The 11540-nt window shown below is 41.4% G+C and overlaps 1 protein-coding gene across 1 annotated transcript in view; it reads left to right on the top strand.

The window, feature by feature from the left end:
* The window catches only part of LOC141441791 (uncharacterized), a gene marked incomplete in the record, with an annotated part of 381840 nt that overhangs the window by 213555 nt on the left and 156745 nt on the right, over window positions 1-11540 (top strand). The window contains 3 exon segments of the mRNA XM_074106655.1: window positions 6119-6306; window positions 7996-8127; window positions 9526-9695. Of these exon segments, the coding sequence (XP_073962756.1) occupies window positions 6119-6306; window positions 7996-8127; window positions 9526-9695 (490 nt within the window).

Genomic DNA, 11540 nt, shown 5'->3' on the forward strand with positions numbered 1-11540 from the left:
TGGGGAGAACAGTTCTCAAGTGGCGGCCACGAACCTGAAGACGAAGCGTTGGCAGGCTGCCACTAGGCGGACTGACGACATCGTGAGAGTTGCAGGCAACGTGGATGCAACCGGCTTGTTATCGGTCATTTTGGCGTTCGAAGAGGGACGCCTTTGTTGAGCAGTGGATGTTTCTTGCTGATGATGATCACAATGATGAGACCAACCAAATAAAAGCAGCCATGGACGGTCCCTTGCCCGCAGTGGCGGCGGACAGTGAAGGTTGAAGTGACCAAACACTTAACATAACGACCACGACCACTTTGTCAAGAGTGAAACGAAAAAGAAGATTACAGAAATTTAATTAAGAGTGAAATTGAAACATGCGTTAACTCAAAAGCGTTACAGCTTTCAATATCATTGTTATTAGGGTTCCGTACCTCAAAAGGAAAAAACGGACTTTTTGTACGTCTGTCTGTCTGTCAAGATTCTTTTTCTCAAGAACGCGTGGAGGTATCAAGCTGAAATTTATACCAAATACTCAGGTCTACTGTCCCTCGTAGCTGTGAAAAAATCAAACTTCTAAGGCAACGCAATCATAAGATACAGCGGTTTATGCTGCAAATTTTCGATATTCGCAAGGGAATCAAAACCTACGGGGAACTTACCGTGAACTCAGAATCTTGAAATTTGGTACGGAGCAACGTCTTATAGAACAGATAAAAGAAAAATTGTGAAAAGCATAAATTTTTATTTACATCATATAGTAAAAATATTTTTAATATTTTTTTAAATAATTCCTACGGAACCCTCAGTGCGTGAGTCCGACTCGCACTTGGCCGGTTTTATTATTCAGACAGGGGAATATGCTTGTAAGTTCCCACGCCAGGCCTGCACAGGGGTCAACTATTGACATGACAATGTACGGGGCTTGGCGGCAATTATCTCGTCTCGTGGTGATCGGCAGAAAAACGTGAGATGACCGGCGCGTTGACGGGTCGTGTTATGGTTAAAAGTACTGTTATGTTTTGTATACTAAGTCCATATGTACAGTACACCAAACGACCTAGTCCTAAAGTAAGGAAAGCTTGTGTTATGTATGACTGTTATGAGCATTAGGCAAGGGATAAACATACTTAAATAGAAAAATACTTATGTAAATACATACTTATTAAACACCCAAGACTTGAGAACAAACATTCGTATTTTTAATACCAACTAGCTTTTGCTCGCGGTTTCGCACGTGCAGAATTAGTTAGCAGTTTAAAACTTTTTTGATCCCACAGGAACCACAGATTATTTCGGGATAAAAGTTTCTCTACATACATACATAGGTAATTTACATACATATGTGAAACTAAATCGACACCAATTCTACTGAATCATGTTTGGGCCTTATTTAAATATGACGCTTGTCCTCAGCAATTAATTCATAATCATCAATTTCCATGCATTTCCCGTGTCTACTTCCTCCTTGCATAACCGTTCCGCGTCACAGGCGCAGCCAGTAAGGTGCATCGATGAATCGATCATCAAATTGATCGGTTATGACACGGTCGAGTGCGATTCGGAAGTGAGGGTTCCCTTCCATTGAAACGGACGAGAACAGAAACGTATTGAGTCAGAAATGGGAGGTGCCCTACGCCACTAATAAGAAAAACCGGCCAAGAGCGTGTCGTACACGCCCAGGATAGGGTTCCGTAGCCATTACGAAAAAATCAAATAATATTTTTCTAGGGATTTCGTATTGTGTACTGAATCTTCCAAGTTTTGGTATATTTTATACCTAAGGCTGCTATTTACTCTTAAACTACTAATAATTCTCAAGCAATCTTAGCCGCTATAATTTTCCTTGTAAATTTCATATACATTTTAGTACCATTCTGTTTTTTTTTTTTCAAATTTTTCCACCCAACAGTTTAGATGGGGGGGACGCTCGATTTCAATGAAAATTTGCACTTTAAAGTTGAATATTTCGCAAACAGATCACTGAATAGAAAAATTGTCTTAACATTAGCAACCCCCCCAATGGTTTTAAAAGACCTATCCATCGATACCCAAGATAGGGTTAGTCGAGAAAAAATAAATCACCCCCACTCTACGTCTATGGGAGGTACCCTAAAAAAATTTTTTTTACCTTTTTTTTTGTACCACTATGTCGGCGTGACTGATATGTATATTCACGTCAAATTACAGCTTTCTCGTACTAACGGTCTCTGAGCTTACCCTCGGACAGACAAACGGACAGACATGGCGAAACTATAAATAAGTGTTCGTAGATGACTATGCAAGCCTAAAAAATAGAGGATTATGGCTGAAAAACTAAACTACCTACGTAAATGATTTATTGGATCAGGCGTTTATTTCATCAGCAGCCGTTAGATGTCCACTGTTGCACAATGAACGCCAACTCGTCACTTGCATCCACCGGTTAGCCGCAACTGTCGCGATGTCAGTCCACCCAGTCGGAAGCCTGCGAACGCTTCGTCTTCCGCTTCGAGGATTTTGCTCACCCAACGGTTATCTGTTATTCGAGCATTGTCATACTAAGTACGCTCCATAACTTGACAAGTTCATGTGTGGCACTCGGTGCAACCATGTCGCAGGGAGTGTCTGCTGTCCTTATCAAGATTTTTGTTAATTGCGGCAAATATTGACTGTGACAGAGTTCTTAGTGTCGCGCACAAGCTCGTTTTGGTTATAGGACTCGGGTGGCACATCGGTCAAATTAAACAGCAAAAGCGCTTCCTTACATAAAGTGTAATAAACATTTTATCATTCCCAACGCTTTAAAACAATGAACGGACGATTTGAAACAATTTCAAGCTATTCAGCCGTTTGTGGTTAGGGTTGTCACTTGACAGCGGCGTGGCACTGTAATAACTCGAGTTCTACTGGGTTGCCTAAATTATTACGTCAGTGATGATGGCAATGATTGTGCTAAATACAAGTCATTGCCTAAGAAAATATTTGATGGTTTACCGCGATTACAGCGATTTCACGCTCCTCTTACTCTCCTGATTATTTAACAATAATGCTCCTCGCTTCTGAACTCCAGCTATTAGTTTGTACTAAATTATACACACACACACACACACACACACACACACACACATCACATAACACTAACAAATGTTAGTATTTATAATGTTAGCACAAGACAACCGAATCGAATTTGTTCAGTTTTTAGGGTTCCGAAGCCCAAATGGCAAAAACGGAACCCTTATAGTTTCGCCATGTCTGTCTGTCTGTCCGTCCGCGGCTTTGCTCAGGGACTAGCAATGCTAGAAAGCTGTAATTTTGCACGGATATATAGGTAAACTATGCGACAAAATGGTACAATTAAAAATAAAAAATAATTTTTTTTCGGGTACGTCCCATAGACGTAATGTGGGGGTGTTTTTTTTTTCTCATCCAACCCTATAGTGTGGAGTATCGTTGGATAGGTCTTTTAAAACCATTAGGGGTTTGCTAAGACGATTCTTCGATTCAGTGATATGTTTGCGAAATATTCAGCTTTTAAGTGCACATTTTCACTAACAATTTAACATAAACTTATAAAACACTAGCCTGTTGCCCGCAACTCCATATGCACATGGAATTCGTTTATCGTATCCCGCGGGAACTACAATTTTCCGGGATAGAAATTATCCTATGCCCGTCGAATTTCATCAAAATCGGTACAGCGGTTTAGACGTGATGAGGCAACACCCCTGCAATACCCCTGGTGTTGCAGATGTTTATGGGCGCCGGTGATCTCTTACTATCAGGAGACCCACTTGCTCGTTTGCCATCCAGTCGAATAAAAAAAAAACAAATAAACAGACTTACAAACTTTGGAATTTATAATATTAGTGTGACTAATTCCTCGGTAGTGGCAGCCCTGGGCCCGCGCGACCTGCGCAAGAGTTTACGAGGCATTGTTCACGGTCGGCCGCCGCGTGACGGCGCGCAAAAAATATGCTAAAGCGCAGAGGGGCTTCACACTAACCGGGACACTCAGAGACGCTGTATAACGTGAATACAGTGAAAACCGTTTTTTTTATTCGACTGGATGGCAAACGAGCAAGTGGGTCTCCTGGTAAGAGATCACCACCGCCCATAAACATTCAGATGCGTTGCCAACTTAGAGGCTTAAGATGGGATACCTCAAGTGCCAGTAATTTCACCGGCTGTCTTACTCTCCACGCCGAAACACAACAGTGCAAGCACTGCTGCTTCACGGCAGGATTAGCGAGCAAGATGGTGGTAGCAATCCGGACGGACCTTGCGCCGTCTATCGAAAGGACAGCAATAAATGACTGAATGAGGAATTATCTGGCAACAAAAGATTTTATAAGCCGTGGTGGCCTAATGGTTAATCCTATGGCCTCTGAAGCAGAGGATCGTTGGTTCAAACCCCAACACGCACCTCTGAGTTTTTTGAAATTCATGTGCGAAATTAAATTTGAAATTTACCACGAGTTTTACGGTGAAGGAAAACAACGTGAGGACACCTGTAAAACCAGCGAAGCAATTCAATGGTGTGTGTGAACTTCCCAATCCGCACTGAGCTTGCGTGGGAACTACTGCCCAAGTCCTCTCATTCTGAGAGGAGGCTTGTGCCCAGCAGTGGGACGTATATTATAGGCTGGGAAGATGATGAAAAGATTTTATTATTATAATTAATATTTCGTCGTTATAACCAGTGTTATTTTGGTATAGTGATTGTCGTGGTATGTACGGTATCCATACGTACCGCCGTTACAGGGGGTACCCTTTATCTGTAGCTGACTGTACCTACCTACTTCTTTCTTGGACGTTGTTATAAATGATGGATGTTGTTATACTTTGACGACCAGATGGCCTAGTGGTTAGAGAACCTGACTACGAAGCTTGAGGTCCCGGGTTCGATTCCCGTGTCGGGGCAGATATTTGTATGAAAAATACGAATGTTTGTTCTCGGGTCTTGGGTGTTTAATATGTATTTAAGTATGTATCTATCTATATAATTATATTTATCCGTTGCTTAGTACCCATAACACAAGCTTTGCTAAGCTTTACTTTGGGACTAGGTCAATTTGTGGAATTGCCACTAGTGTATTATTGTGTATTTTATTTAAACGGTTTTGATTGTAGATGCTTAAGTCGGTGGTTTTAGAATTTTTGTAGGTCAGGACCCCATGATAAGTGGCATAGGTGTACTGAGCGGCAAATATCTGGCCCTCAAATGTATGCAGAATAGGTAATTTTGTATGAAGGGTGGGCCTAATTTTGTACCGCTGAGTATATTATCTACTTCGAATTTAGTTCTTATTCCAAGCTTTAGTATCCTGTAGGTACCCAGACGTTAATGTCGTACGTAGCGTAAATAATGACTGCAGCCTTCCTATGTCGCTGATTTTCAACGGATAACAAATCGCTTAGAATTAAGTATTGCAATTTTAAACACTGCACACGCTAAGTACTGTGTGTTCGTGAATGCCTAAGTGATTATAAGACTGGTAACAATAATTTGTATTTCTCAGAAGCTAAAATTGATACTTACTTTTATTGTTATTTATTCATGTTTAGATTTTTTTATTAACCTACTCGCAAATTTGACCTTTGCTGGGACAGAGCCACGTTTAAAACTTATTATTTTGCCATTTTTTACATTTGCAATTTTTGTTAAATTACTTACAAAATTTTTAATTTATAATACGACTAGCTTTTTTTAATTATATTCGGTTATCGCGCGCTGTTCCCTAGAACTGTGCATTTTCCGATAAAAAGTAGCCTATGTCATCTGCCCATAAACTAGTGCCAAAAAATCACGTCGATCGTAGCTGTTACGGCGAAAGCGACAAACATACAGACACACTTTCGCATTTATAATATTAGTATATGGATATATATTTTTTATACTCAATTCTCTAGCTGGAACCTAGAACAATCGAAGAGATATTATTTATCTGTTTATGAAAGGAGAGCCAACGCCATTATATATTATATGTAACAATAATTATGGGAATAGCGACATATAGAGCCAATTGGAAAATATAACAAATGGTGATAAACGGATTTAGTATTTACAGCATTTTTTGTACAACGACAATCCTGGAAAAACCCCTACAATTAATTAATTCATTCAACAGATCCTTTTAATCTTTTTCCCCAGACGTCGACACCCACGAGCCAGATGAGAAGTCCCTCATCACGTACATCTCGTCCCTCTACGAGACGTTCCCGGAGCCCGCGGCCGTGCACCCGCTGTTCGACGCGGAGTCCCAACGTCGGGCCGCCAGCTACACCGAGCAGGCCGCCGCGCACCGCGCCTGGCTGCACGAAAACATCGCGCTGCTGCAGGTAAAAATATATCTTTTTCGAAGGACCAAAAGTCCGTTTCGAAGGACCAATGTTGCTGGTAACATGAACTTTAAACTTAGAGCCGCCAGTAAAGGTACTACACACTACAACATCGCCAATGAAATTAAATCAAATTATAATTTATTTGATGAACATAAAAAAAATCTAGATAAAAAAATATTTAGATGTAATATGTGGTGGTTCTAAAAATCCGGGTTAAAGAACCGAAATATCCCGTTCGAAGGACCAATATGTCCGGTTTGAAGGGCTAAAAAACTGTGTGCAGAATCACAGCGCCTTGCTAGATTTAGCAGTTCGCCTTAGAATACTTCTATATATCTGATGTATAATAACAACAATAACATTTAACTGTCTGCCTGACCTCTACAATATAATGGCTATGAAAACTAGGACTAAGCTGGGCGGTGATTTATTGAGACTGCTTTGTCTTAACCTCTATTCTAGCTAGGTATTTCATAGCCCCATCTTAAGTTTAACGGTGTTACTTTAGATTACCATATCGTCCATAACGGTTCTCCGAAAGGATAACATTGCTCATGAGGCAAATATTCTCACATAGCAGCCAGTTTATAATAATAATAAATATCACGGGACAATTCACACCAATTGGCCTAGTCCCAAAGTAAGCTTAGCAAAGCTTGTGTTATGGGTACTAAGCAACGGATAAATATAATTATATAGATAGATACATACTTAAATACATATTAAACATCCAAGACCCGAGAACAAGCATTCGTGTTATTCATACAAATATCTGCTCCGACACGGGAATCGAACCCAGGACCTCAAGCTTCGTAGTCAGGTTGTCTAACCACTAGGCCATCTGGTCGTCGAAAATATTTATTGACAATGCACGGCAAACCATAAAGGAAAATATTACGTAGATGGCGTGCTTAAAGCTGTAGAAATACGTGCTCCGTCGTCACCTCTTTAAGGGTCTACGCCTGACGCGGTTTACACGGAGCGGGTGGACGGCTATTGGAAAATAATATGAGCAGAGGTAACTGCGCGCGGTGCATAGGATTGTACCTGCACCCGTGCCCACGAAGTGCACTCGCACCAGCTAGCGTAGGCCCTAAAGCCGAGTTTAGACTTGCAAGAAAAATCGTGCAAGTTGCATTACATTGCGAGGCCGTAAAGCCAATTTTTCTTGCAAGTCTAAACTCGGCTTACGAGTTAACATCGTCTACGAGTATCAGTGCAATATCATCGTCCTGACAACTTGCAACTCTACGCTAATATTCTACGCAATTTTACTGAGAAGATACAATCAAGATTTTGCAGGTGGTAGGACCTTGTGCAAGGTCCGCCCGGATTGCTAGATTGCTACCACCATCTTGCTCTACTTGACGGGCACGGAATGCCGAGGACCTGGGTTCGATTCCCAGTGCTGGTCTTATTTTTCTGGTTTTTCTGTGCATCTATATTTCAGTTTGTATTTTCAATTTAGGTTTTACGGGATGACCGTGAAAGTAAAAATTTGTAATTGAAATAAAAAATGCAAAAAGATTCCTTCAAAACAATCTTAGACATTCTTCTTTATCTATGTCTTCGCACAGGCCTCCTATCAAAATCAGTGGGCTTGGGATGTATTTCGTCACTGCTATCTGTGCTGCTATCAAGACATAATGAGTAAAGTAATACCTATCTCTTTCCTTTTCTTCTCAGGACCGTGCTTTCCCGTCAACTTTGATCGAAATGAAGAAGCTGCTCAGCGAGAGCACGCGGTTCCGCAGCGAGGAAGTGCCCATCAGGCAGCGGGAGAAGCAGAAACTCTTCCACCAGTACAGAGAGCTGGAGGTACGTTACCTGACCATTTCAATCTCCAATAGGGCTCTCTAATTTTTTGCCCAAATGATTCGTTTCGCAACTGTTTCATAATGGACGAATGAGTTTTTTTGACAGTGAGTACTTCAGGATTCTTATAAAACTAACCTAACCGAACATAATATGGTTCTACTGGATAGTTAGTCCTGTAATATATTCTGAATAGTTTACGGTTTCAGAAAGAAATCGTTCGTATTATGAAGCAGTTGGGAAATTAATCTTTTGTAAAAAACATTTCTGGTATACAGCCAGGATCCTGACTAGTACACTAGTGGTGTAACATGGGCTGACTGAAGCGAAGAGACAATTTGCTACCACATTTTCTTGAAGGGAGATAAATTGCAAATGATTACTTTGGGCTAATGCGAGTTGGTATTGTCAAGCGAAGAGTTGTCTCTGCACTTGGAAGAGCACTACATTTCTTCGTCCCTCTATCTGTAGCTTTTGACCCAAAAAAGACAATAATATTGTATTGGCTATAGCCTAGAAAATAACTAAACTATAGGAATAATTTATTGAATCAGGCTTAACTTTGCGGAGGTCCATATCAATGAACTATAAGAATTTCTTTGCTCTCCCGCGACCTTATGATAGTTAAGTTTATGAGAGATATGCGTGTTCATGCAGTTCCTCCACCTCCACACTGCAAGAACACAAATCACACAAATCCATCTATCACCACCACCAAACTACACTGACCCGTTTCGAACTCAACCAGAGCTCATCTTCAGAGCAACACAACCGTACACCATGCTACCAGATGTTAGAGTCTAACTTAGCTATCATAAGGTCGCGGGTGAGCAATTTTTTTTTTAGTTCATTACACTATAGGAAGTCTCCATTAAAGAATCTCAGAGGGAGGCCGTATTGTCTAATGCGCTTTCACCGTGTCTTTCTACCCTCATCCTGTACCGTTTAATAAAAAGGTAAAGCAAATCCAACGAGACTACATGATACAGAAAGGGAGCGAAATAGTAATACCTAAGTAAGTATATCTCGTCGGGCTTTGCTTAGTCAGTGAAATCGATTGTATGTTGTTCTGAATGCTGAAAATATACCCTCTTTCTTTCTCAGTTTTTATTGGCATTTCTACCCACTCCACTCGTGTTAGGGGCGGCCACATACAGTCGGAATTCCGTAAATACATCAAACACGTACGTTTATTTCAATTCTGAACGCACTGGCCACCATACGGAATTGAATCGGAGGAAACTTCGGACGGTAAACTACTATTTGGTAAACTAAATATAGGTCCATAGATTTGTATGGATTTACTGCGTTCGAAATCCCGAATCGGAAACGGAATTCCGAGTGTATGTGGCCGCCCTTAATGTCTCTCAAGCAACTCAACATGTTCTACGTATGTTCCAGAAATACTTCGAAACGGTGGGCGAATGTGACATAGAGCCGACGCTGAGGCCCGAAGCGCTGGAGCAGGCGTGGTCCAGGCTGCTGATGGCGCAGCAGGAGCGGGAACGAGACCTGTCTGACGAGATCCGCCGGCTGGAACGGCTGCAACGACTGGCTGAGAAGCTACACAGGTCAGCATCTAGATTCTAGTTTGTGAAGTAGACTGAGGTTTTAAGGCACTGATTCTAACTCACAGGAAAAAGCTTTTTTGTGGTAAAAATAAGTTTTTGGTAAAAAAAAAAAACATTTTTAATACAAGATTTTTTTGCTGACTGTACTTGCATTGTCATCCAAACTACATTTCCGTACCAAATTTCAAGTAGATCCCATAAACGATTGAGGAGTTCCGTCCTGCAGAGACGTGCCTGCCTGGAACACCAGGACGTCGCTGTCAGATTAATGCATTGTCACCAGATTTACAAAAGTATGCCAGATTTCAAGTCAATTAGATCACTGGAAGTGCAAGAGATTTGACCCAAATAAATAAACATACACTAGGGCAAGTTAAATAAAAGCTTGTAATAAATTTTATTCTTGAAAGACGTAATTACAGAGTCGAAGCTGAAGCAAGAGAGCGACGGTGTTGCCACTCGTTATTAAAAAATATATATTTGTTGGTGTTGCCAACATAGTTAAAGGAAATTTCCATGCGAAAACTTAGCTAAGTAAATAGTTTTTTAACGGCTTGGAAAACGAGCTGGCTTTCCTGATGGGTAAGACCGCTGCTTTGCAACACCAGGGATATTGCAGATGCGTTGCCAACCTAGAGGCCTAAGATGGGATGCCTCAAGTGCCAGTCATTTCACCGGCACGTGTTATGTGTGTGTGGGGTTATGTGAATTAACTGCTTTATGAACTATGGCTTTGCCGTGGTTCCTTTTTTTACAAGCTTTTTAAATTATTTGTAACTTAGATTATTTGCTTAGTTCTTTCTAAGCAGTGGATCGAGCGAGTAGCATCGCAAAAACAGAATGTTACCAGTTCCAAGATGTGCGAGTGTGTTTATCATGAACCAATAGAAACGCTTAATTTACCGCGGAGCTGTTTCCACTAGAGCTGCGCTGAGCGAGGATAGGTAAATGAAGCGTTACTATTGCTTCATGACGAAGACATTCCTCGCAACGCTTCCTCACCTCACACACGGTGGAAATGCAGCCTTAATAATAACGGCATTACAATTAAATAACTATTGCGAGTGAGTCAAACTTTAGTGGTCGAACTAACTTTTTTAACCCCGACGCTAAAAGAGGGCTGTTATAACTTTGACCGCTATGTGTGTCTGTGTGTGTGTGTCTGTCTGTGGCACCGTAGCTCTTAAACGGGTGGACCGATTTGAATGCGGTTTTATTACTTGAAATCAGGTTTTCTAGCGATGGTTCTTAGACATGTTATCATGTTTCATCAAAATCGGTTTAGCCGTTTTTGAGATATTGAACTTTGAAGTGACAAAGTCGGGGGCTTCCAACTTTTTTGGTATACGTAGGACAATGCAATTACAGCCAACAAAAAACTTATACTAAAAATCATAACCTGTTTCTAATTTCTAACCCAACTCGCTCAAAATTCCTTCCTGTCGTTTCAGAGACATAAAACAAACGGAAAGCGGCCTTGACAGCGTAGAGCGCCACATTGAGAGCGAGATCCGTCGCGTGGAGCGCGGTGTGCACCCCGCCGAAGCCAAGATGGCGGCGGGAACAGATAGAACAAGAACTGAGGACTATGGAGCACACCATACATGAGATGTTCCAGGACGCGCATGCGCTGAAGGAGGGACGGTACCCGCAGGCCTCCGAGCTGCAGAGACGGTGAGTCAGATGGAATCCTGCTATTCTAAGGGGCTGTTTCACCGCCCATTGATTAATTTTATTTGACGGATAAATGTGATGCCGTCTCCGTCTATTCGAACAAAACAAACAGAGACGGCATCACATTTATCCGAAATAGGATGGTGAAACAGGGGGTAAAAGTGACAAATT

Source organism: Choristoneura fumiferana, chromosome 24, assembly GCF_025370935.1.
Source record: "Choristoneura fumiferana chromosome 24, NRCan_CFum_1, whole genome shotgun sequence".
NCBI lineage: Eukaryota > Metazoa > Arthropoda > Insecta > Lepidoptera > Tortricidae > Choristoneura > Choristoneura fumiferana.